The following is a 27,283-nucleotide window of genomic DNA, read 5'->3' on the forward strand; positions in this document are numbered from 1 at the left end:
TAAGCAGTTTCCTTGCTGCATTGAAGGATGAAGCACAGAACAGAAAATACGGCTGGTCACTGTCTTTTCGAGTTCAAATGTTCCAAGTCAACGAAACTTTCAATCTGCAGAATATTAGGAGTGCGAAGGGGTTCCTTTATTGACTGCGATGACTAATGGCTAAGGTAATAAGTCACGAAGCCGAAGGGATGTACATCTGTAAAGAACTTACAATGTACAAATAGTGTTGATCGCAGCTGTTATAAAATCGTTTCCAAATGTGTCTGTTTCCCTGTTGCAAGAGATTAACATTTTGGGGAATCCTTGCATTTTTTTTAATTGCTTATTTTGTGGAGGATAATATTTGTATCTTCAAGAGTCACACAAAAATGACGTGTTTATGTGAATTTGCGTGCGTGTAAGGTAGTTGTTTTTTATGCACGCGCTGTGTGTGTGTGTGTGTGTGTGTGTGTGTGTGTGTGTGTGTGTGTGTGTGTGTGTGTGTGTGTGTGTGTGTGTGTGTGTGTGTGTTTTACAAAAAACAACTAGCAAAACAACATCAAACGCCAGTCTGACAAACCATCTTTTGGATTTTATTATTTTATTTTATTGCATCACAAAAACACACAGACACAAGTTAAAAGGACATTGAAATGACTTCAAAACTGCCCACACCACCACAACTACTCACATCACTACCACCACACATGTAAGATTAAAACTGAGAGCAGCAGACATGTTGGCTGACTGTGCTAAAGGCAAAACATAATTTGTATGTAGCCTACTTATACCATCTGGCATCTAGTCACATAACTGTTGTTACTAGTTTTAGGTATCAACAAATTTGAGCAGTCACTTTAGATCCAGTCGACGTCAGTGTAGTTATTGGTTCTCCTGTTGGTATGTCGGTTAACGATTACTATTTCGGAGTATGGCGATCTACCATCGTCACCGGTCAAATCCAGCGTGTCATAGTTGTTATCTTCGATACTGACGTCAGCATGCCGGGTCTCTGGTGACAACATTTTGCATAACAAGTGAGACATGAAATACCTAATTAAATGAAGATTCTTCAAAACAAGAAAGTTCATTTTACAAGACAAAAAAAAGCAACACATTAACTTGAGCAAGAACATTACGAAGTGATGCTCACCTAAAACATTCCAACTCTCTTTTTCTACTTATAGCTTTATTGCTTCAATGAAAACACATGTCTCATTTCGTATTGTATTCCTTTATAGCATCACAGCAATGCAACGATACATGCCTTCACAAACAACACATATGTCAAGATAATTATTACGTTGCGTTTTGTGGTTGTTTACAGAGCGAGGGTTACCGTTGTTACGGTATACGAATTTTCGCTGTCAAATGCATCATAAGTTGCGGCAGTGAATAATGTCCACGTTTTTGGGTGTTTTTCCACTATTTCAGGGGGCCGGGTAGTTCAGGTGGTACAGCACGGGTCAACTTTCTGTGCAGACTCAGAGACGGTATCCATGTCCCACCCCCGTGTCACCACAGTGGCACGTAAAATACCTCAGTCATTCTGCCATAAGTGCAGGTGGCTGGTTACACCTAAACACGCACACACCTGGGTAGCGCGACTCTTGTTTCTGCTAGCTTTCCTCTGGGAGGAAGCAACCCGACTTTCGCAGCATTGGCATAATAAAGTTGATGAATTGAAAATCAAATTAAAATGAAATTCAATTGAGAAATGAAAGGGCATGATGTGTCTTCTTACCCTGATGGTTGGATGTCTGTGGAGATACGGTGTCTTCAGAGGACGAGCCCTGTTTGGATCGCCTTCGGTACCTGTGATTTTAACCCCGACAAAATGCGTTCACAGATCAGATCAACTCGTTCAATGTTATCTCAAAGGTAAGATTATTTTAAAGTTGATACCTCACATGCTATGGAAATGAAGTCAGGATGAGAGTCATTCGTTCTTTTGCGTTCCTGAACTTTTCACTTTCGGGATAAGAGAGTGTTGCCTGCCAAATCAGTTTTTACCATGCCACGTTGGAAACATGACACCGCCTATGAGGGCAGGCGATAGCTATTCGTTCTATTCAATAATGTTTACTTTCTGACGCAAGAAGTCTGCACAACTCTCGCTCTCTGTGGTATGGGACTGTTTTCCTTTGTTCACATTAATAATTAATTGTTTCACCTCAAGGATTGTTTACTCTAAATACCTTCTACTCTTAATCTTGTTTATAATCGACTGAACACTACAAGAACTACTGCTTCCTCGGTTATACACATCTTAACTGCTGCTACCTGGAGATGAATGAACATCCACCCGCCATCCATACAACCGATTGCGCCCTAACCCTCAAATACAATAGCATAACAAGATTGCTGATCTAATCAATCTTTAACCCAGCTATAAATTGATCTCGTAGCAGTGAGCTTATTGGAGTTGACTTTGCGAAGTCATTTCGCCCAATTAATGTCAGGCTTAAGTGGTGCACGAGTGTCGCTACCTTGGAATTAAACAAACCAAACAATTAACAAAGAAACAAAGGTAAACGATACTACCGTTCTTATAATGTCAAATACATAAAAAAAAATAGCAGTGGATGAGAGAGAGAGAGAGAGAGAGAGAGAGAGAGAGAGAGAGAGAGAGAGAGAAGAGAGAGAGAGAGAGAGAGAGAGAGAGAGAGAACAAGAACAATTCTTTACTGATCAGAGAGAGAGAGAGAGAGAGAGAGAGAGAGAGAGAGAGAGAGAGAGAGAGAGAGAGAGAGAGAGAGAGAGAGAGAGATACATATAGAAACAGAGATAGCGACACGGTGGAGGGAGAACTGAAGACCCGTAACCAAACGTAGGGTACCATCCAGAGACTGGCCCAGAACAGCCTGGAGTGGAGGTCCTTTGTTGCTGCCCTACATGCCACCGGCATAACGGGCAGTAACAGAGAGAAACAGACTGAGAAAAAAACCGAGACAGAGAGAGAGATCAAAAGTGACTGCTGCATATCGCATAGTTATAACTATATGCATACTTATACTACAGCAAAATACTTACCTAAGAATGCAGCACACAATAAGGACAGTAGCTATGATGAACACTACTCCTCCTGTTGCTCCCGCCACACTAATTAGCAGGGTACCTGGAAAAAAAGCCGACAATAATCAAAGTTGTTACAAATCCAGCTGCGCGTTGGTGATGCTATACCACATATTTACGTTTATTATGGGGGCGAGGACGCCCCCATTCTATACGGATAGTTTAGAGGTTGACCATGGGCAGCGCCATTTTGTTGTGAAATACGTCATCAGTTTGTGTACACAGGAAGTTGTGACATCCGTCACCCTATGGGAGGGGTGAAGGCAACATTGTTCATCTGTAGAAAGTTGTGAAATCCGTCACCCTATGGGAGGGGTGACGTCAAAATTGGTCATCACAGAGTTTGTGTAACACAGGAAGTTGTGAAATACGTCACCCTATGGGAGGGGTGACGTCAAAATTGTTCAACAAAAACATGATATGTCGCATTGTGCAGGGTCAACTGCAACAAACTCAAACCGAGCCATTCATACCTAGCTGTATTTGAGAGACTTATATACCCGACATTTTTATTTCTTATTTTTAGCACAGGTGTAGGAAAAATCATGAACCAAAATGTTATTTATTTTCTAATTTAACATTTTTTTTACAAATATGGCCATGGTCTTTTAAACATACAGTGACATTAAACATTGTTATGTTAAAAAAAAGAAAAAAGAAATAAAGCTTTTGTGCACAAATCAGAAAATACATTGTACATTTTACCTACAGGCCAAACAGTGTCTGTTGGCGGCAGAGGGCCCAGCAAGTTGCTATTTTTAGATCGATTAAGAGTTGTCAAGAACAGGCGCTTACATTTGGATGTGTCCACTGATAGTAGGTTTGGTTGTGATCAATCAGAATGATGTAGGAATAAAAATGTATGACAGTTTGGTATGATGACATGTAATTCAAATATGCTGAAATGTAATATTATACATGATATAATATTATTATGGCTGTTGCCATGACCATGAACCCCAAGAAAGGTTTAATGTTATGTAAAATCAAAATACCAAAATCAAGCACCTACTATAATCTGGTCTACGGTGCGGCTTGGACCAAAAAAGGATGGACACGCAACTCGCTCAGCCAGCCAGCGCTGCGAGACTTACAGCGGCCAACTTCGCCGCGGCGCGCTCATTGGCTAAGTATTGAACTTGCGTCAAGGCCGATGCGCGTACATTCCCAGAATGTTTACTTTCGGTTAGATTCTTCGACAGCATTCGCAGAGGTGACTGCCGTATTGTGTACCGCAGTCAGAAGTAATTTATTACTTTTGGGAGTTTAGTAACGTGATATCAGTTTTCAATTGTTCGTTCACTTATATTGCTTTCAGATTTAACACACAAGAAACAGTAGCACGGTTTTCGTTGCGAAAATGTGCATTGGCAGTGCTACGCGATCGAATTGTGTATTATGTACACGCGGTGTTCTTCTCAGGAAAAGACCGAAGCGACATGTGACGTCAGTCGTTCAGCCCGCGAGCGGTGGGATGGGGGGGTTCACATGGTTTGTTTGTTTCAGAACCACACCCATATACACACATTTCACATGTAAACCATTTGTCCGCCCCCTGTCGATATTTATCGACTAAGTTCCTTGTGAATCTTGTCGTTGAATGTTTTGATAATGTGGTCATTTTAAGTAGTGATTTGGCTTTGTGTGGCGGTAGTGGATTGTTTAGTCGGTGGGTCAGTTAGTTACTTAATTTGTAAGTTACTGTGCTACTTGATGCCTTTGCCAGTTTGTTTGCCCCTATAGTTGTGTATTTATTTCTTCTCGCGATACGTATGATGGACATGTATTTGTCTTACTTTGCTTGCAAAGGGGATTAGAAAAGTCTATTCCCTGCGGACACTTCGGTAGACAGACACCATTCCTCTGGTCACAGTACTCATCATCAGAACACGGAGGACATACCGAGCTGCAGTTCTGGCCATGGACACCTTCTGGACAATCTAACAGAAACAAGAAAGAACATTGTGTGTGTAGCTATGAATAAAAACAGCAAACAAAAAAAGTAAGAAAGAAAGAAAAGAAAAAAAAAGACAGGAAAAAGTAGGCTTAACCAAATAAATAATTAGACATTTGATCAAAGAAACAAACAATATTTCATAATGTGTAATGATATAATTAAAACCAAGTAGGTCTTTGCACTCAGTTTTTCAAAACCGTAGTGCTCGCTAGCTTCAATGATATGAATAAGGTTACATCTATTATCAAGAAGAGATCACCGACCTGATAAAACGAAACTTCTGACAGTTATTGTTCACGTTAATTTACAGACTATACTAACAAGTAAGATCTCGTGCGTGTATGAGTGTGCAAGTATGCGCGCGCAAACGCCTCGATTGATCACTATCATATGTGACCCTCCACCACGGAATGAGTCGCATGTCACCTTTGCATGATTTTCATATTTTTACATTTTCATAAAGAGTTTTTTTATGCTCTATCCAGTGGTGAAAACCGTTTTAGAAAAGAGCGAAAACTGTTTGAGTTATAAGCCTGTGACTAAGGTGACCCTCACACTGTTACCAGACACTCCCCGGACTTATATTAAGCCTAGGGCAGAACCGCGCGAGGTGACATGCGACTCATTTCGTGGTGGAGGGTCACACATTACTCCGCGTTGCCTAGACTCACACCTCCATTGAGCGTTAGCATCGCTTTCTATACTCACTCTGGTAACAGAAGGGTGTTGTCCACCCCGGTTCACAGCCACGAGGACACGTACCATAGTAGTTGTCACACGTGTCGTTGTCTTTACAGTGACCGCTACACGTCTGGTTACACTGCTCTCCGTACAGACCTGGCTTACACGCTGAACAAAGCAGTGAAACAACGAGCATGTTAGTCCCCATGAAAATGACAGCTTAGAACCATAGTTACACCCCCGGTATAGGGGTGTGTATAGGTTTCGGTCGATGTGTTTGTTTGTTTGTTTGTGTGTTTGTTTGTGTTCGCATATAGATCTCAAGAATGAACGGACCGATCGTCACCAAACTTGGTGAACAGGTTCTATACATTCCTGAGACGGTCCTTACAAAAATTGGGACCAGTCAAACACACGGTTAGGGAGTTATTGGTGGATTAAAAATATACAAGGACTTATAGAGGGACATCTTAATGGTCAAAGGGAAATAACCATTCTCACTCAGTATTTGCCACCAACTGAGAAGGTTATTTCCCTTTGACGATGGTGTTTTTCCTACCTCGGAGGAATTTCTTGTTTCTTATAGTTTCAATTGCATGAGTGGACATTTGCTTTCACTGTGCATTGTCAACCGTTTGATCTATTAATAATAGAAGAAAACAAAACTATACAACAACATGCGTACGGTTAATATATGGAACGTTTTATCATTTCCAAATATAAATATCCAATGGAACGTCGTTCTACTTATCTTTGAAGTGGACAAGCAAGATACACAACAGAGAATGGATAAGGATGAATAATTCTTATCCTTAAATGTAATGATTTCTTTCAGGATAGCAAAAAGCAATTTTAATACGTTCTTTCCCAAAACAAGTATGCAATTTGACAGGCTATCCGTACTTTGTCAAATGTCCCACCGTAGACCCCAAAAGTACCCTACAATTGTTTTATGTTTAAATTTGGTGTCCTTTAGACCTTTACAAGCACTACAGAATCAATGATGGAACATCAGCCTTACAGCATAATCACTGGACTTTATATCTGAAACTACATGCTTTATCTCTGACGTCTGGTGCTGCAACATAATGATTTCTGACGGAACTTATTACAGTTTATTCTTGTAGTAACTCACCCCAAACCTGCACCTCACAGATGTTAATGAAGTAGTAATTCCAATCCTCGTCCTGTCTGTGTTTCTGGAACCTGACGACCTGTCCAGTGAGGGGCGGTGTGCACGTGATGATGATCTGTTCAGGTAGAGCGTCCAGAGCGGTAATGTTGGTTGAGTTGGGAAAACTGTAACACAGCTGATCATCCACATACACACTGCCTCCCGCCATACGTCGCTGTGCATCTGCCCAAAAATAAAGATCATGAAAAGTTATAGCTCTACCTCCTGATTAGGAAAGTCTGATTGCCATGAATTACGTAGTTCTAGTAACCATACCGTGACCGTTGATGCACTGAGAGGCATAAATTCCGCAAACTGAACTTTAAAAAATCACAAAAAATCAGCTCAGTGGTGAATGTTTTCAATGTTTGAATACTTTATGTATTGGCCATTTTAGTGTTTATAAACCTTCACTTTATTGATTTTGAATAGAACATCATGAAATGACAATTTTTCAAAAAAAGTGACTGAGTCCAAGCGCAATGATTTCGGAAAACGTTCAGTGTTCATCACGTTTAATGCTTTGGCCAGCTCTAAGCATCCTAATCGCTTGCTGTCTCTCTCCTTCATCAAGTCGTGGCATGATTGTGATATCTGATACAGCCAAACAGCCAGTTGCATTTCATACACTATCGTTTTTACGTTATTGTCTCCCTTTCAGCCCATTGTCTTTATTAGCACAGTGAGCTGTGGCTGGATCAGCAATACTGCAAAGCGCACGCTGACAGCGTGAAACATTTGCTCCGACACTCAAGATGTCAACTACAAATTGCAGGTTCAATCTGATTTTCGTTTGAGAGCAAAATCGTTCAATGCACTATTTGCAGAATTTATGCCTTTCAATATATGTTTTCTTTATTTGCGCTTTTGTTTGCTAATGTGCTTGATCTATTTCGTCCAATCATCATCCTATAACAATTGCTCTCACACTAGGTTTATATTAAAGTCATCTGAAGATAACAAAATCAGGAGAAAAAATCGAGCACTTGGTATGTACCTGTTGCATCATTTTGTTCGATCTGGAGAACTGCGTTTAAGATTTTTGTAAGCCTTGAGGAACTAAGTCTAGGGCGATTGATAAATAAATAGGAATAATGCACCTTTACTCCGAATGATGGTAATGTCAGCGACGGTGTAGTTGTGACCAAGGTCCACCTGCCACTGGGCATCAAAGTCACCAGAACTAGTATGGACGCAGTTGATGTCAGGGGAATTCATGGGTGTCCAAATTGTTCCAGTTCTGCCGTTGACAGCTGCGCAGGCCGGTCCTGATCCACCATCCTTGGTAAAATTGCTGCTCATGCTGGCAAGCTTTCCATACGCCACATTTTCTGCTCAGTGAACATAAGAAAAGATGTTTAACACTGAGAGAAAAACGGAAACCATCTACTGTAGTTGTTATCGTTATCATGTATGTGTGTGTGTGTGTGTGTGTGTGTGTGTGTGTGTGTTTGTGTGTGTGTGTTTGTGTGTGTGTGTCTGCGTGTGCGTTTGTGTGTGTGTGGCTAAGTGTTGTGTAGAACATTTGAAGAGAAAGACATCTCAGGCAGCTGTATCCCAATTTCACTGACACGTATAAACACACGTTGTAACTTGATAACTGTTCTGTTATTCGACCCATGTTCATTTGAAAACTTCACGTTGCAAACGACAGCAAAGAAAGTTGGCAGGGAAAAGTGATAATGGCAGAGCTCCCCATAGCGCGCGTCCCTGCGTCCTTTACGCACTAGAAGCCGAAAACACGTACTAGAAATATATGGAGGGGGTCCCTGGACGCAGTAGATTTTAAAAGAGCGGGTCCTAGGACGCACTCAATTTCTTTTATCGTGCGTACCGTAGATACCATTTTCAGACTGCAATCGACACTTCGCAGTACACGCGACGTGACCACAATGTTGTATAAGTACACTGGTACTTTTTGGCTTTTGGACCCTTGGGACCCTCTAAAATACTGCAATAGGCGTCCATGGACCCTCTAAAATTTAAAAGTGGGGGTCCCGGGACGCACTAGGAGGGGCGTCCGTGGGGAGCCCTGAATGGCAAAAAGAAAACTCACCAATCCTTCCATCAGATCCAGGTAAAGCGGTACCATTGTTTCCACATCCGCCTGTACAGCTACACGTCTGCCCTGTTAAAATGTTTTTTTTCTTCTTCTTTAAATAGACATTGCACTTAACCTTTCATACCAGTTTGAACTAGTTTCATTTAGTTGTGTTTGTGTATATGGATCGATTTAAATCAGGTTGGTAACGTGGCCGCATCTTTACGTATAACAGATTGCTTTTAGTCAACTTAAATAAATGTCAGTGCTGCTAGCTAATCACTCAGTTCGCTATTGTAATGTGTCATATAGAGACAGTCTAACGTTGTACAGAGAGAGAGAGAGAGAGAGAGAGAGAGAGAGAGAGAGAGAGAGAGAGAGAGAGAGAGAGAGAGAGAGAGAGAGAGAGAGAGAGAGAGAGAGAGAGAGAGAGAACGCAGCAGGAACGCAGGAACGCAGGAAATTTAATGCGAGGCCACCGGCATATACGCATGGGGGTTTACAAAAGACACAGGAAAAAATAGGAATAAAAATCAACAACAAAATATCATGGTTGAACAGAAACAAAAAAAATATATATATCGTGGCACGAAAATTTACAAATTTTGTCTCAAAGTATCAGTCATAGCAACAATTGCCTGTTTGAAATTTCTTCATCACGTGTTTTCATGGCATAGTAACAATACATGGCTACAGCTCTATTAATGTATATACTCTCATTTTGTAGCAGAAAAATCAAGGGTGGTACATGTACATTGTCAGTGAAATATTTCAAAATATATTTTACACGTAGATCCTGGTATTTTGGGCAATGTAGCAGAAAATGTATTTCGTTTTCCACAGCAGGACAAAACGGGCACGTGTTTGGTACAGCACTATAGCGTTTGTTTCCATTCAGGTCAATAATACCTAGGCGTAGTTTGACAAAAATGTTTCTAAATTTAGTAAGTGTGATATCTGTTAGGTATTTTTCCGGCTGCAATAAAGACTTGAACGAACTATACGTTGAAAATCTATCACTTTCCATTATCTTACCAAACCATTCCTGCTTATAGCAGTCAATCAAACGCTGTCTGAACGCACGCAAAAAAGCTTTTTCATGAACAACACCACCATTCAGCCATACAAAGGAAAACCCACACATATCCAAACAACGCTTTACCGAGCAAGCCCAATTTTGCAAATCAACCTCATTTCCGGGTAACCTTGAAAATCTTTTTTTTATCCATCTCGTACGCTTGTCTAGGTAATCTAACCAAAAACATGTTCTGCAGCTTTAGCCAGTACCTGATAACACTGACAGTACTGTCAATGAATAAAGGGAAACGACCGAGTTCTCCATATGCCATCGCGTTTGGAGTTCTTGGTAAAACATTCAAAAATCTTTTACAAGCAAACAAATGCGGAGATTCAACAGAACGAAAGCGTGTGATACCCCATATTTCAGAGGCGTACAGAAGCATAGGTTTTACTAGCGCATCAAACAATTTAAAAAATACACTAACATCCATGCTACCTAAGCTCCACATTGTTTTCATGATTTCTACCACTTTTCCCTTGGCTCTGCCTGCAAATTCTTCTAAAGCAATGTCAAATGATAATTTTGTTGTCAATGTGACACCCAAATATTTATAACTGTTTACAACATCCATAGGTTTACCTTGATAAAACCATTTTTCTGTCTTAGATAGATGACCGCCTTTCCGAAAAACCATTACTTTTGTTTTCTTTAAATTTACACTGAGGCCAAGGGCAGAGGAGGCTTGTTCAAGATTGTTCAATTGGTTTTGTAGTCCAGCAGGTGTTGTAGAAATCAAACAAATATCGTCAGCAAAAAGAAGCAAAAAAATTTCTTGTAATCCAGGCAAAAACTGAACACCATGCCTTCCATTTGAGGTTACTATATCGGCTACTTCAGTAATTAACAGGGAAAAAATCAGGGGAGACAACATGCAGCCTTGTTTTACCCCGGCAGGGCAATCAAAAAAGTCAGACACTTCAGGGCCCCATCTTACACATGACTGGACAGAATCATAAATCCCTTGTAGCATACGGAGCATTTTCGTCGAAGTTTTTATTTTCTGAAGAACGACCCACAAACTATCCCTGTCTACAGAATCGAAAGCTTTCAAATAATCAATAAAAGCAACGTACAGTTTACTTCTCCTTTGTCCATACAGACATTTCTTAATCATAGTCACAAGTGTAAAAAGATGATCAATAGTTGAATAGTTTTTTCGAAAACCAGCTTGTTCTTCACATATCTTGTGTTCACTCTCTGCCCATTTATACAGACGCCTATTTAGGATGGAAGTAAAAACTTTACTAATAGTACTCAGGAGGGAAATGCCCCTATAATTTCCAGGATTATTTACATCACCCTTTTTCAGTAAAGGAACTATCACGGACTGACTCCATTGTTTAGGAAACACACCAGTGTCATAAACACGGTTAAAGAACTTAGTGAGAAAAGGGGCAACAATATCCTCAGCTGCTTTTAGAAATTCTGCTGGTATTTCATCAATACCAGAAGCTTTCCCTGCTTTTAATTTTCGAATGGCTTGTTTTACCTCAGCTAACGAAATTTGTTCATCCAATTCATAAATATGTACATCTTCCTCACTTTCATCATTTATTACATTTTCGTTTTGTTCAGGCGTTGAAGCTGTGTGCTGTCCCAAAATGTTTTCAAAGTGATCTTTCCAGACATCGATATTTATAGTAGCACGGTTTCTCTCCCTTGGGCGAGACCGTTTTACCGTTGACCAGAACATGGAAGGATTTTTTCTGTTTTCTAGTAAAGAATCTTGTACTGATTTTCTATATGCTTTCTTTTTCTCTTTTATCATATTTTGATATTCAGATCTTTTTTGCAAATACTGTAGTTTATCCTCAACCTTTCTAGTGCGAGAGTACCGACTAAGTAATCTATTAACTTCACGTTTTCCCTCCCTACACTCTGTGTCAAACCATCGGCTCGTACGACGCTGACGGCCTCCAAAAAACACCGTGCGTCGCATGCACCGACCCGCTTCTAAAAGCGTGTTTACAAACATTGTCAAGGCAGCGTCAGAGTTATCATCAATACATGCAGCAGCGTCATCGATGGCAGTTTGACCTTCACGTGAAGAAAGAAAATCTAAAAATACACTAGCTTTGGAGGAATCCCAAGTCAGTTTCTCTGAACTAGTCTTATTCTCACTGTCTACATCAGCGTCAATTTTTAGGGCAGCACACACATCTAGCCGAACAGGCATATGATGAGACTCAATGCGGTTGACAACAGAAAACATATTTACATATTCGACAAAATCAACTGAAGACAAAAAGTGATCAATAGTACTATTTCCTCTTTCAGACACAAAAGTGAATTTATCATCGAAACCTGGTTGTACTAATCCATGCAGAGGTACAAGGTGAAACATGCAGCAAAACTGAATCAGTATTTTACCAAAGTTATTTGTCAAAACATCTTGTGATTTTCTTTCAAAAACATTACCATCCTCATCATCATCTTCTTCATCAACACATTCAAGACACCAATCCCCTATTCGGGCGTTCAAATCACCTCCAAGTAAATAGTACACATCCCTGCCAGCTTCCATTAAAGACAAAATAAACTGTTCTAGCATTTCTAGAGTACAATCATAATCTTTTTTATCATAGTACACACTGCCCACTGGATGATTATACAGACCAATAAACATCATGTCTTTCTCACAACCAAACAATTCTTTTGAAAGTTTTACGCACAAAACATTTTCACTCTTGGTATCAATAGTCTCAACAAAATCCGACAGACATTTACGAATCAACATAACAGTTCCACCAGAAACATGGCCCATCTTGGTCAGTTTCACACCTGGTGAATGAAGAACAATGAAATCACTAAAATAGGTACTGAAGTCAAAGCTTGGCAAAGTAAAGGTTTCAGACAAAAAGCAAACATCAAAAGAAGTTATGTAATCAACAAAATCAGGGTCAGTTAGCTTGGCAATCAACCCATTTATATTCCAACAGAGAAATGAAAAAGAAGTATTCAATTTGTCCTTATTTGCTGTTGCAACATTATTTACATCAGGTGTGTTTTTGTCATGTGCTTGTGTGTCTTGTTTGTTTGCATTGTCATAGCCTTGGCCACGCCCCTATTCGCTGTTTCCTGCACGGGTGGGAGTTCCACGCACGTTTCGAATGTAGGCCGAGTACCCACCACCTCCACTATCGCCACCCAATGTCATGTCTTTGTGGCCCTGCCGATTGGCTGAGCGGGTCACACGCTTATCTCTGGCGTCACTCTGCCCGGAATTCCGACCGGAATTTTCTTCAGTGTCACGGCTGTGACCCTGAGTGTCACTGACGTCACGCTCTATTTCTACTTCGCTGATTGGTTGACGTTGCTCGTGATCAGGGGGCGTCTCCGAGTCGGTGTTTGTCAACAAACCGGGGCCACCCGGCCGGCGGTTGTCAGCACGGCGATCATCGTTGTTTCTGGGGTTGTCATGGAAGCGTAGCTTGCCGTTTGTGTAGTAGGCCGTCTTCCCCTCCTCCCTCAGCTGTTTCAGCTTCTGGGTCTGCCGTCTGGTGAGATCTTGGGCCGCTCTCAGGTTGTCGTGCTCCATGTCGCTTCGTGCCTCACGGTCTTTCATGAGACGCATCGCATCGCCCCAACGTTGGAACTTGGCAATGATAGGGCGGGGGTTGGGATTCTTGGGGTTGGGTTTGCCGAGGCGATGCGCTCGCTCGATGACGTCAGGCTCCCACTGCTTCTGAGGAATGTAGGTGTCAAGAACGTTTTTCACTGCAACAACACAGTCAGCATCGGTGTCGCCAACTTCTTCTGGTATTCCGAAAAACTTGACGTTGTTGCGACGGGAAAACCCCTCCAGCCTGTCAACCTCTGCCTCGAGGCTAGTCACCACACGATACAGATCGTCTTGTTGTGAGGAGAGGTTGGAGATCGACTGTTCGTTCTTCTTGAGGGACTTTTTCATTGTCTCTTGCTCATCCCCAAATTTCTTCATCAATGTCTCTTGTTTTCTAAGCATGTCTTCTTGTCGTTTGAGAAAGTCCGCCTGTGTTTGCATGGTTGCCAGAACGACATCCAGCTTCTGCTGCAACGACTGCTCTAAGTGTTTGATGCTATCTGCCACTGCAGATGACTCCGCACCACCACCACTACTTTCGCTACTGCCACTGGCAGCAGGCCCAGGGTTTTCCTCTACGTCATTGCTCAATCTCAAGCGTCGTATCGCGAAGGCAATCACTGCCAGGCACAAAGATGGCGCGTGCTGCGCGTGCGGAAAGGTCGCCGCCATCGGTGACAGGTGTACAAGGTCATCACTTGGCACTGACAAATGGCCAGTCACTGTTGACGAATTATAAGTCACAGTTCCCAGGGGTGGGAATGGCGTACTAAAAGCACTTTCCGCAACATCTTTGAAGCAGCACACGATGTTCGCAAGAAAAACAAGGCATCCCCAAGTAATGCACACGTCGCTGACACTGATTTCAGAACTGTCACCATACACGGGCTGAGCACGAAGCCGGTTCAAAAAATGTTTTGCCACACAAGCCAAATGAAAACGACCAATACTGGCCCTCCAAAGTCCTACCTCGATCATTTTCAGTAGATTTCTGCACACAATCACTTTAGACTTTCACTTGTATAGTTCTGGAGACTCAAACTTTGATATAGCCACTTTGAACTTGAAAAATATCCATCTTGTCTGCACTGTGAAAATTTTTCCCTCCTGCGCCATTCGTGGTCGACCTTGACCCGAGAGAGAGAGAGAAAGAGAGAGAGATGTACATAGACAGAGAGAGGGACAGAGAGAGGGAGGAGAGACAGAGGGGGGAGAGGGAGATGCAGAGAAGGAGAGGAACACAGACAGACAGATAGACAGGCAGACAGACATAATGAGATAGACGCAGAGAAACAGAAACAAATTGGGAAGTAGCAAGCATTATTATTTGACTTGGGCAATGTTGCAGGAACACAATACCCAATGCATAGTATGGTTGTAGCTCTTCGTGTCATTATGCGATAAAAAGCTTACATTACCTTGAGCAGACAAACAGCAACACGTTTTCCAAACAAGTATGGTGAAGGACAGCCGTAGCAACAGACAAACAGTCTTCGGGGCCATTTTGAAGCGTAGGATAAATGGCGCAGCGGTAACTGCTCCAATGCTAACTAGCATCAAGTATTATTTCAATAGGAAGACACTGTGTTATCGTGCAAAACGCTGTCAACCTTGAATCTTGTCAAGCGTCCTTGAAAATACCGCGAGACAGGTTCCCGAGAAACTGAGGTTTAAAAAAAAGTAATTTAAGACTCATTCTTTGCAGGTTTGTTTCCTGCAAAAGTCATGATCAGTTCAAAAATGTGTTTTAAACACCTTTTATGTCTGTTCTTATTCCACTTCAGCTTTCTTGTCCTGGACTTCAAACATTTCCGCAAGGGATGACAGAGAGACCCACTGGAGCAAGGCCCAGACATATTTAAACCAGCGCCAGCACCAAAGCAAAACAAAACTAAACATCCCCACTTTGAATCATAATAATACGATAATTTAAAACGTGCACATATCTCACCACAAGGCGCACTCATACACATTATTTCGCATTAACAACTCAAGCACACTCATATACACTTACGCATAAATTACATGAACATGACAAGGCAACAACACAAACAGAGACACGGCACTCAGAAGTAAGCATGAAAAAGAAAAGAAAATTTCAAATAATAATCATTCATAGTTGGATCAAGATGGTAACTCTTATATCATCTTACAGCCAACGTTTTATTTCAGCAGGGTTAAAAGAGGAAAAAGTCACAGAAATTGTAGAGAATAGGTAATGGCCGTTGACTCTGATCACTGAAATTAAGAGGGATAATATCATAAAATATTAGTCACATTAGACTATAGAAAATGTCAACTTAACATTGAACACCAGTTACTCAAAATAATATTTAAGTACACGCTGGGTTTTATCGAAAATAGAAGCTAATCGGTGAAACCGAAACTGTGTATGAAAAAACCTTGCATGTCTGAGTGTGCGTGGTGTAATGCATGAATATATTCCTCGTGGGTGTCAGATGGAGTGTTTTGTTTGGGGACCAATCTCACAAAATCCACTTTCCCTCTACTCACACTTTCGAAAAAAAGCCTGCATTGTTATCGTAGCTAATGATTCCTTGACAGACCAAAACATTACCATAACCTTTTTCGGTGTTCAGTGTCAACTGCAATTTTTGGCTTGCATAAAGAACGATGACTAACGTTACCTTGTTTCGTTACTGCTTTAATAAAAAGACAAAGGAATTGTATTCGGTGTTCTTTGGAATCCATCTGGCCAAACTGATATTCATAGGCTGCCAAGGAAAAGTGAGTAAAACCTTGAAGTTTTCAGACTTAAATAGAAACAGGTTAGTCAGAATTGAATGCAAAATGCTGTACAAAATGAATTTAATTTAGAAATAGAAGAATATCAGACCAACAAAGGATATCAAACAAATCATAGATTTGAAAGATGAAGAAATTACTCCTTCCAATTATTTAATTCAAAACTCTTTGACTTGTCACATTGTATAGTAGTAATATTTTACAAGAATACATAAACATGCAAAGATAATACCTGCATGCACAGCTACACTCACTACAAGAAAGCGACATACATATACCAAAATTAATGGCACATACACACACACAGGTAGAAATAATTCACTAAACAACAGTGCAATAAGTGTAACAACAACAACAACAACAACAACAACAACAACAACAACAACAACAACAACAACAACACTTCTACATTTAAGACTTATCAGAGGTAGAAGGTTCTTTCACAGTCGGTATTTTAATTATTGTTAAAAACCCTGATATCTTTTAAACAGTTACAAAATTTGTCCTGAGAAACGTCCTGATATGAAACCTTCAGAGTATCTGCACTGTACTAATTGTCACGAACTTCCTGAATACAGATGTATTTGACAAAAATGTATTCTTAAATGCAAGATTGATCGCATTAAACACAGTGAGGACATTGATTCCTTTTTGAAGAACTCCATGCATTTACAACATTTAACATTTATCTAACATTGCCGTATTCGGTTTCAGAACTGGTGTTTTGATAAACATTACTTGTAGCGCTTTCTCGAATGGTGTTTTCGTACACTAAACTTGTACTGCTCTCACGGTCGTTGTTGTTATACACTGTACCTATAATTCTCTCACAATGAGCGTTTTCGTACACTGAACTTAAACTGCTTTCACGATCGGTAATTTCATACACTGAACAGCTGGAAAATGTCTGACCATTTCCATTGCCATTGTTAGAGTTGCTGAAGAATGGTGTATAATGTGCATCCCTCTCGTCTGTAGCCACATCATCGATGTTGAGGGCGTTATAGGCGTGACCATCATCGCTGGTGACACCAACATTGTCTTCTTCTGGTCTTCTCAGTTCAATCACAGTGTTCGTTTCCTGCCCTGAAAAAGACAAAAGTATCTGCAGTTGAAATGGTTATTTTTTTCAGTTGGGTTTCTTTTCGTGTAACATTTCTGAAATGGTATGCATGTCCATCGTTGGTCAAAAATAATTGAATGATATTTGTTAAAATATTGATAGAAATTAAACACCCCACAAGATAGGCTTGGCAACTTTAAGAACAAAAACAAAAAATACACAAAGTTCAAACTACTTGCGACCAGATATAAACAACATACAGCTTTAAAGAGTTTGCGTGTATGATTATTTACACCGTCGATATATAACCTTGAATGGTTGAAAACGACGTTAAACACCAAAGAAAGAAAGAAAGAAAGAAAGATTATTTACAAAAGTCATAATCTTGTCGTTTACCTTGCGTACCCGAAGGTTCTGTGGTGTTGTCAGAATGTGATCGCTGCCTGGGGCGCCTGATACACCTTGCACAAGATGAGAAATAACCCTGTAAACGTCGTTCTAAACCCTGACTGATCATCTTAGATTAAAAATTTAAAAAAATTAAAAGATTATAGACGACATACATAAGTTGCGAATCATGTACATATCTGAATAATACATTTATATTTTTTTCTTCCTGAAAAGTATATAAATATAAGACACTCCTCTTATCTCTGAAGTTTATTCAGGACGATGGACATAAAACGTGTTTAAAAAAATGTTTTAAACGTTGCAGTCCTTATTACGAAGAATAGTCTAGGACGTATATGAGGAATGTGCTTGTTATACCATACTTACAGTCCAACAAGAATGCTGATGGCAATCACACACATCCCCGCAAACACGGCGCCACCAATGTAGATGTAAGTTGCCTCTTGAGTATTGCCTTGTGTCTCTGGATTTAAAGAGAGATGCAAAGAATTACGTGCTCGTCCATGCATTGGAATGAATATATAGGCTGTGTTCGGCAGACATAGAAACGTATTTTCATGAATGGAACGTTAAGTTTTATTTGCGTGCGAGAATTTCTACTTGAAAATACTTAAAAGGAGCAGAACAGTTTGTGTTCCGCACTAACAAAACGCCTTTTCATGACTCTCTCAGGAGGGAAAACATGATGTATATATGATGTTCAAAAACCCCAACGCAATAAGAATAATAAGACATTGTAAATAAGACCTCCCTTTGCAAATAATTTTTGAGAGTACTATTTCGGAAAACGTCAAGATACAGACGATCATCCACAACAAAGACTAAAACCTTCTTGTATTGGGTAGGATATACCTATACCATCTTAGGGTTTACTGCATAAATGAACAAGACGGTCCTTACATTTTTGCGTCGCGTCAAATGCTTTATTAAGTCTTTACACGTGTATTTTGCCCGAGTTAATGTCGCACTGCTTGCTCAATGTCCAGAAAATGAAAGACGCAAATTAGAAAAGCACGCTTTACTTTCTTTCGCAAAGCATCTGTAGTCTACGATTTAACCGACAAGTGCTGGTGAATGGTTTTCAGCAGTCGGTCAACACCGTCCTCCTCAAACTACATTGCCAACCAGCAGTTTATTTTTCCTAAATGATGATCGAGATATTTCGATCAGTGAGTTTGTGCACACCTTTTTATTGCGCAAAGTGACGCCGTTTTAGGTTTCACTTGAACATCTATATAATGGCGCGGACGACGAAGGTATTGTATTGAAATCGACCTTATCCTTTGTAAGGAACCGACGGATTCAGTTAGTACGTCAACGGAACATGGTGGGTTTTTTCCCATTTTTTTCTGGTAATTCCTGAAAAAAAGGAATTCGTTGAGCAAACCTTTACTTTACTATTGGTAAAGAGTATACCAAGAGCATCAAATGCAGTAGATTGGAACCACAAACGAAACTGGTTTGGTTGAGGTCTTCAAATAATTATGTCTCTGAAAGTCATAATACCTACTGAGACCAACTTATGTTTAAAACGTTGCATCTGTGCAAGTGTACAAAGTATATACAACCTCAGCAGTCGCCAGAATTTTCCCACTGGAACATTGTTTATATACTTCGCACAAGCAAACAATCCGTACTCACTCTTGTCACATAAGGGTGACTCCCATCCTGGTTCACAGCCACGAGGACACGTTCCATAGTAGTTGTCACAGTTATCGCTGTCATTACAGTGACCGCTACACGTCTGGTCACAGCTCTTTCCAAACATACCCGGTCTACATCCTAAACACACAGATTATATAATAAAAAAAGGAACAAAAAAGTAAGTGAGTTTGTGCACGACTTTTCATTGAGTGCGTTGAGGGTGTTAATTGAATGCCTTTGGGTTTCTACGTTTCAATTCAATTCAATTCAATAAAATGTTATTGTCTGAGTGTAACAAACAGAAATTTTTCTTTTGGCTTGTGTATAACATCACATAAAAACAACACTCTCAGGATACGTAGGCACATACAAGTACACATCAATTCACACACAACACAACCACACATTTCCATACCCGCACCCTCACATTCATCCTCGTACGTACTCTCGTTTATCCTTTATGATCATAAATGCATTATGGTTAATATCATTGCTATTCCACTTCTTTTAAACTCAGAATAGATTATATATAAAAAAAAAAAAGTCTTCTTAAAATATAATCATTTGGGGGGCAATAAACCCGTCTTCCCCAAAATATAGGTGATATAAAACATCCTCTCTCTCTCTCTCTCTCTCTCTCTCTCTCTCTCTCTCTCTCTCTCTCTCTCTCTCTCTCTCTCTCTCTCTCTCTCTCTCTCTCTCTCTTCAATAGGTCTATACAATTAATACAATTTCATGGCTTCGTTGATAGCGTAGCCGTGTGTCCTCAGCCTCTTAGTTACGTTTGAATATTGCACAGGTAACACTTGTGCATTTTATGAATAGTTCTGACTACCTGATGTTTAACTCACCCCAGACTTGCACCTCACAGATGTTGATGAAGTAGAACTGCTCATCCGTGTCTTGTCCATGTTTCTGGAACCTGACCGACTGTCCAGTGAGGGGTTGTATGCACGTGATATTGATCTGTTCAGGGAGCTCGTCCAGAGCGGTAACGTTGGTTGAGTTGGGAAAACTGTAACACAGTTGGTCATCTACGAACACGCTACCTCCCGCCATGCGCCGTGAAGCATCTGCCCAAAGTGAAAATGAAAGTTAGATATTGTGTTTAGATACACAGGGGCTGAAGTATGTGACTTTTGTCAGGATCTTTGTTCCCTGGCGCTGTGTTGGTTCGGCTTTGTGATACCCCTGCTCTATCCACACATTTTTGACTTTGAGTGCACGTTTTTGTTACTGCTATTTTGTATTTTGTATGCGTTTTATTTTGAATTCAGTGACAGAACTAAGATAGAGGATCGCACTGACCCACTTCTGTGACGTTTCATTTCGATCTCTCTCAAGTTCAAAGGTCTGCCAGATAAACAACCAAACAACATTTAATCTGGATACCCAAATGAACAAGGTTTGTGCGGATTATCTTTTTTCATAAATTGTTCATTTATAAAATAAAATATAAAAAACGGCGCAAAGAGATAAACGAGTTTTCCATCTTTTGCCGATGAGCATTTTTATAAAAGATTCCCACCTTTCCTTCTGTATATAGTGATGTTAGTAACAGTGAAGACGTCAGTCAGGTCTACATGCCACCAGGCGCCGACGTCACCTCGATCCGTGTGGACACAGTTGACGTCACCCTCAATTCTCCACACTGTTCCGGTTCTGCCGTTCACGGCTGTACATGCTGGGTTTGATTTGTCGTTTTCCGTGAAAATGCTGCTCATTATGGTAGGCTTTCCATATGCCAGATTCACTGCATAGTGATGAACATTAATAGGCTGAAGATTCTTTAAACACACACACACGCACACGCACGCACGCGCACACACGCACGCACGCACACACACACACACACACACACACACACACGCACGCACACGCGCGAGCGCACACACACGCACGCACGCACGCACGCACACGTACACACACACACACACACACACACACACATACACACACAGAGGGGCGAGAGATTTCGATGGAGTCAATAGTCAATTGTTCTAAGCATCCATGTCAACCGTCAATTATGCCGACAGGGCTCATTATAAAATCCTCTGAATCCATTGAACCTTGGATCAATTGGTGCACATTGAATGAAGCTATGCATGTCAATGTATCTAGAATCGATTTTCTCAAAAGTCCATAATCCACAGTTGGACAGATCGATCATTCGATGGATTCTTATGTCCATGAACCCATGAGCCAATGTTACCTTTGGATCTATCAACCGGACGATTAACTTTTGGATCCATCGATCCTTTGAATCCTTCGCGCTAACACTTGCCTAGAGTAGGCTGTCTCCAAATCCAGGTCGATCATAACCAGTCAACCAATCATTTACTAAGACTATGATAGGATAGGCTGGAGCTCACAATATGAATTCAGAAGAACACGAAGGTTAGTAAAAAGGTACTTACAAACGCTCCCATCCGAGCCAGGTAAGGTTATACCATTCTCTTCACATCCACCGGTACAGTTACATGGCGGGTCTGTTAGAAAATAAAACTATAGGGTTTCAGCTGTCACCCAGGCAGATGTCTTCTTCATTCACCTTTTAAAAAGTTGTGCATTTGCAACAGAATTAGGTACTTCTGTGACAAAATACATTTTGTTATTGCATTATGCAATGTGTGCATGGCAGTAGAAAATACTTTAGTTTGGTAGTTTGGTTTCCGTGTTCAACATGCTAGTGGATCGTTAAAACAATCCTTATATATTTGACACGCAATTAGAATGTACCAACAGTTATTTGCAGTTTAAAGAAATACAAAAATATCCGCTTATTTTGTCTCTGTCACGTAATTGAGAAAAAAGTGTTACCAGGGTTTTAAAACAGATATCGATTTTTGTCTTCGCCAGTTGGTTTGTGAACATCATTTAGATAATAAGTTAAACAAAGAGTTGTAGATCCTGTTTGTCACCCAAAACATTTCCTGTTATTTCTGAACAAAATCATTACTACAGTTTTTCCTATCTGTTTAATAATATCTATCCTTGACTTTCTTTTAAATTGCTGCGCATGAAGCTTATGAAGAAAGAAAAATGGAAATTTGAGAGTGAAAATGTCCATTACCGGGACATTTTAATGTAAATACTATTTGGGTAATTTTAAACCATTTAGTTTGAAAATCTGGTAAAGGAGGGATGTTATATCCTTAGGTTTCGGTATTAAGATATAAGGTACGACTCTTCTGTGAAGGAGTGTAGAAACACTTCCGGAATAAAAGCATGGCCGAAGGCAACAGCTAATACGCAGTGGAGTTTAATCTCGAATGACTGCGACACTAGTTCAGGGGCGGACGAGGGGGGGGGGGGGGTTTCTGGGGTTTCCGGACACCCCCCCCCCCAGCCAAAAAAAAACCAATTGTGTTTTTTTGGGGGTATTAATCAGTGACAAAATCTGCTGCCTGAAATTGGTAATGATCATCCTCAGAATGCACCAGATTGCACCATTTTGCATCCTTTTTTTCAAAATTTTTCGGGGGGGCATGCCCCCGGACCCCCCCAGCAAGCTAGGCGCTTTGCGCCTTCGGCTCGGCGCTTTGCGCCTTCACACCCATATCTTCACAATATACTTTTGGAACCCCCCCCCCATAAAATGAACTGATCTGCCCCTGTAGTTAGACCATCAGATCAACTGACGCAGACATAACACTTCAGTCCTAGCAAGACTATCGCTATAAAAAGCATTCTTCATACAACTACGCTCAGAAATACAAGTTTGCCTGACTTACTTTCCTTGCACAGGGCACCCACAGAGTAGGTCCCGGATGGACACTGAATGACGCATTGTCCATGAACCTTGTCACAGTAGGCTCGTTTTGTACATGGCGGGCACAGAAACCTGCAGTTGTTGCCGAAGTAGCCATCTGGACAGCCTGAATGTACCAGACGTGAAAACATGGACTTCCAGCATAAACTATAATGGCACCTTTGTTTAATATATTGTCTGATTGTCTGTTTGCATGGATCTATGAAAAACAAAGAAAGAAAGAAAAGAAGAAAAAAAACACACACAAAAACAACAACAGCAGAATGCAAGGAATGGTTATGGTCGTTGATTGGGATCCCAACCAAGCCATGTGCCCAAACGGTTGAGATATTTTTGTTTGCTGTTGTTATAAATGTTTCATAAAGTCTTTAGAACTGTGTTATCGAGTTTCATTGCAATGTCATGTAATGGGTGATTCAAGTGTTGTCAAAAAGGAGCAAGCTAACAAAGTATATTAAACCACAGGAGTCGTCAACATTGTCCCATTGGAACAAATGTTGTATACTTCGCACAAGCAGGCATTTCATACTCACTCTGGTTACAGTGGGGTAATGTCCTTCCTGGTTCACAGCCACGAGGACACGTGCCTCGAACGTTGTCACAAGTGTCGTTGTTTTTACAGTGAAAACTACACGTCTGCCCACAGTTCTGTCCGAACATACCTGGTTTACATCCTTGATGCAGAGAGAAGGAGTGACATTGTTTTATTAATAAAACCTCACATGAATACCCTCACTTTTAAACTTGATTTTGTGAGTGCTTTATAGTGATTAATTCTGTCAGTATTCGAGGCCACAAACTCAATTCACCTGTGTTTGTACCTTATCCACAACATGTACTATTTTAGCAGTACTCACTCTGTCTAAGTACAAGCATTAGTATGTTGTAGTACTTTATGAAAACAAGGTACTGAGGTCCAGTCAAAAATAAAGAGGACTGCATGATTCTACCTAGATCAAAAATCTGTTTCATTACGGCGAGAGTTTGCATATTTCCGACACATCCGTTATTTCAATACAACAAATGATACATAATATCAATGCTTCATATTTCTAAATCGCATATATCCAGGGATAACCCCTACTTAGAGCGCTGTACAATAATTGAGGAAAAACAAAAACAACAACATAACATATTGTATCACGAGGGAAAATATAACTCCCACCCATGACATTATAGGCCAGTCACTGGCGAAGGTGTGTGTTTGCACGTAAACACGTGTACAGGAAACACATGTGGATTACTTGTCTCACTAACAGCAAGGGTATTCACTCTTCCACACCCCATACAAACCCAACAGAGTTATTTCCGAACATAATATTTTTCATGTAAGCAACTACTTCACGATCAAACTCACTCTGGTCACAGAGGGGTGATGTCCACCCCGGTCCACAGCCACGAGGGCACGTGCCACGCACGTTGTCACACGGATCATTGTCTTTGCAGTGACCGCTACACGTCTTCCCACACGTGTCTCCGTATGTACCAGGTTGACATGCTTTACATATATATATATAAAAAATCACAAAAGTCAAAACATGATTGACATAAACAAAACACAGACTGCACACAAAAAAGTGTTACAGGACTTCTTAAAAAGACTAAATAAGAGCTTCACTTACAGTTCGTTGAAACCCACAATTTGACTGATCGTTGATTAATAACTGTTAAACAACAGTTAAACAGATAAACAACAGTTCGTTGGTTCATTCATAAATCTGACATAAGTATGTAATAATAGAAAAGACTTTCAACTATACAGGTTCCCAAGACATCGCTGTTAAAAGCAGTTTGTAAAGACACACGCTGTACTGAAATTTTAAATGAAACATGCTAAATGCTGCTCCTTGAAGTAACAAATTTTACAACATACGTACTCTCGATGCAGTGTGGTGATGTCCATCCTGGTTCACAGCCACGAGGACATGTACCATAGAAGTTGTCACAGGTATCGTCGTCTTTACAGTGACCGCTACATGTCTGGTCACACTTCTTCCCATACTGACCTGACTTACATACTTGAAGGAGAGAGTAACAGCATCTCAGTATGTACATGATCATTGGCGAAGAACATAAAACTCATGAACAATAGAACTAAAGGCAAAACCGAAGTATGACAAAAATGTGTCTGCTTTAGGTCAAATCGTGCCAGATTGTTATTGTGGGCTTCTTCTGTTCATGTGGTATGTGTTGGAATGTTCTTTTAATGTTCTGTTAATACTTGATCTTACCAATGATCTTTTGACATTATAATAACTGAGCATTACGAGCCAAGGGTTGAATAAGAAAAGAATTCTTACCTGAGAAACTATAGCGCTATCTATGCATTTTTGTCCAGATTAAAGAAAACTCTTCACTTCCTATTTCGCTTTATATTCTGTAGAGCAGATCCTAAGTACTTTAAATGTTATTTCTACTATTCGTTGAAACACTTATGCAATAAAAGCTAAATTACTATTAATTTCAATTCAACAAGGATAAGTTTTAAATTGTGACGGACATTATTTCTTTTGTAATCACTATGACAGTGACATTTTATTTGTATCCGTACATTGTTTGGGAGGACACTCTGTATACACAGTTGCATGCAATGGATGTATATCCTTCCATAGTACTTTAGTTTTCTGCTTAAAGGCACAGTAAGCCTCCCGTAAACCATCACAGATACGGTCAGGCTTTTACACACAGTACAAACACCCTTTCATTTAAACACTCACCGATTGAGAACATCCTAGGTGTCCTCCGTAAAGAGCGAACAATTTTCAAAGAATTTATTTTTGCGTGTTTTATCTTACCCTTGAGCCATCGTGAACCCGTGTGATCCAGTTTCCCTTTTTCACAATGTAGTCGTCAGTTAGTCATTAGAATGCGACTCGATGTGAGCTTATCTACAATAGCACGTTTTTATGCACGAAACAAACGGCTGTGGTTCACAAGAACTCTAGCGATGGCTTTTGACTGTTGAGAGGAACGGCGATATGCATAAAACGTCGTCTGCTACGACCCTTGCGTGACCCTGCTTCCGGGCTTTTCTTTTTTCAAACTTTCACAACTTCGAATTGTACTGATCTTGTCTTGATGAAAAAAGAATTCTTTTATGATTAAAGAATGTTTGTGTAACAAGCTGTCAATTTATTATTTAGATTTTAAAAGTTAGGTCTAGCGCAAAAACGCACCACGGTCCAAAAACATTCTGATAATCATCGATCCACGGCTATCGCCAGTTTACATCGATAGAATGAGACCCGAAGGGAAGTAACTCATTTTTGACCTGAGTTCAGGATGGGTCCAAAAAGTGTTCGAGACAATCTGCAAATTTAATTCTTTAAAAATTGCTCGCTCTTTACGTAGGGCACCTAGGATGTTCCCGTTTGGTGAGCGTTCAAATGGAAGGGTGTTTGTACTGTGTGTAAAAGCCTGACAGTATCTGTGATGGTTTACGGGAGGCTTACTGTCCGGGCGTGATTTCCGGTATTGATGATATTCATAACAGCCGTCCAGCACCAAAACGAGGCGCCATTGTTGTAGAGGACCAAGTCCACGAAAATAAATTCTTTGAAAATTTCTCACGCTCGACAGAAAGCAGCCAGGATGTTCCCGTTCGGTGAGCGTTCAAATGGAAGTATGCTTGTACTGTATGTAGACGCTCGGGGAGCTCTGTGATGGTTTACGGGAGGCTTACTGTGCCTTTAACGTGTTCTGTTGTGTTGTGCAATGAATATAAACAAGCGTTTGGCATAGAACAGATTTAAATTTAAACGTGCGCGTGTTTAACTTACCCCAGACTTGCACTTCGCAAATGTTAATCGAGTAGAAATCATTCTCCTCGTACTTATTATTCTGGAACTTGAAAACATTTCCGTGCAGAGGCGGTGTACACGTGATGTTGAACTGTTCAGTAAGATTGTTCAGAGCGGCAGTGTCCGAGAAGTTGGGAAAAGTGTAGCAGAGCTGGTCATCTACGTACACACTGGTTCCCGCCAAGCCTTGGTTTTCACCTGCCGGAGAAACACATAGGTATATAAAATCCGAAAAAGACTGTTCACGTTCCAACCCAAAGGAAAACAACAAGAAAGA

At 40.5% G+C, this 27,283-nt stretch overlaps 2 protein-coding genes across 3 annotated transcripts in view; both read right to left on the bottom strand.

Annotated features, from left to right (window-relative positions):
* Positions 1–532: 532 nt before the first annotated feature.
* LOC138964767 (uncharacterized) lies at positions 533–15,551 on the bottom strand. Of its 2 annotated transcripts, XM_070336810.1 has the most exons (9): positions 14,969–15,506; positions 8,923–8,994; positions 7,967–8,197; positions 6,828–7,049; positions 5,720–5,860; positions 4,851–4,994; positions 3,013–3,097; positions 1,724–1,794; positions 535–991 (listed from the first exon to the last, which is right to left on the bottom strand). In XM_070336810.1, exons 1-9 carry the CDS (start codon positions 15,105–15,107, stop codon positions 837–839), a joined length of 1,260 nt encoding a protein of 419 aa, XP_070192911.1. In that variant the 5' UTR covers positions 15,108–15,506; the 3' UTR covers positions 535–836. The 2 variants fall into 2 exon arrangements, with proteins under 2 accessions (XP_070192912.1, XP_070192911.1); XM_070336811.1 differs by lacking the exon at positions 5,720–5,860 and having other exon boundaries at positions 533–991; positions 14,969–15,551.
* Positions 15,552–15,641: 90 nt separating this feature from the next.
* LOC138965590 (multiple epidermal growth factor-like domains protein 11) overlaps positions 15,642–27,283 on the bottom strand; it is a 43,691-nt gene continuing 32,049 nt past the window's right edge. Inside the window, exons 13-24 of the mRNA XM_070337773.1 lie at positions 26,986–27,204; positions 25,084–25,224; positions 24,564–24,704; positions 23,740–23,880; positions 23,169–23,312; positions 21,852–21,923; positions 20,963–21,187; positions 20,286–20,507; positions 19,432–19,572; positions 18,157–18,253; positions 17,776–17,840; positions 15,642–17,402 (exon numbers count right to left, since the gene is read on the bottom strand). Coding sequence (XP_070193874.1) covers positions 17,002–17,402; positions 17,776–17,840; positions 18,157–18,253; positions 19,432–19,572; positions 20,286–20,507; positions 20,963–21,187; positions 21,852–21,923; positions 23,169–23,312; positions 23,740–23,880; positions 24,564–24,704; positions 25,084–25,224; positions 26,986–27,204 — 2,009 coding nt within the window. The 3' untranslated portion in view covers positions 15,642–17,001. The remainder of the gene's footprint in view (positions 17,403–17,775; positions 17,841–18,156; positions 18,254–19,431; positions 19,573–20,285; positions 20,508–20,962; positions 21,188–21,851; positions 21,924–23,168; positions 23,313–23,739; positions 23,881–24,563; positions 24,705–25,083; positions 25,225–26,985; positions 27,205–27,283) is intronic.

Source organism: Littorina saxatilis, linkage group LG4 (assembly GCF_037325665.1).
Source record: "Littorina saxatilis isolate snail1 linkage group LG4, US_GU_Lsax_2.0, whole genome shotgun sequence".
NCBI classification, from domain to species: domain Eukaryota; kingdom Metazoa; phylum Mollusca; class Gastropoda; order Littorinimorpha; family Littorinidae; genus Littorina; species Littorina saxatilis.

Bases quoted from the DNA above. Each gene is read 5' to 3' on its own strand.
- LOC138964767 (XM_070336810.1), bottom strand. From the start codon at position 15,107: ATGCTAGTTAGCATTGGAGCAGTTACCGCTGCGCCATTTATCCTACGC. The intron at 5,861-6,827 runs GTGAGTTACTAC...TGCTTTGTTCAG, and splicing joins CTGTGAGGTGCAGGTTTGGG to CGTGTAAGCCAGGTCTGTAC. The intron at 3,098-4,850 runs GTAAGACAAATA...CTTTTTTTCCAG, and splicing joins TAATCCCCTTTGCAAGCAAA to GTACCCTGCTAATTAGTGTG.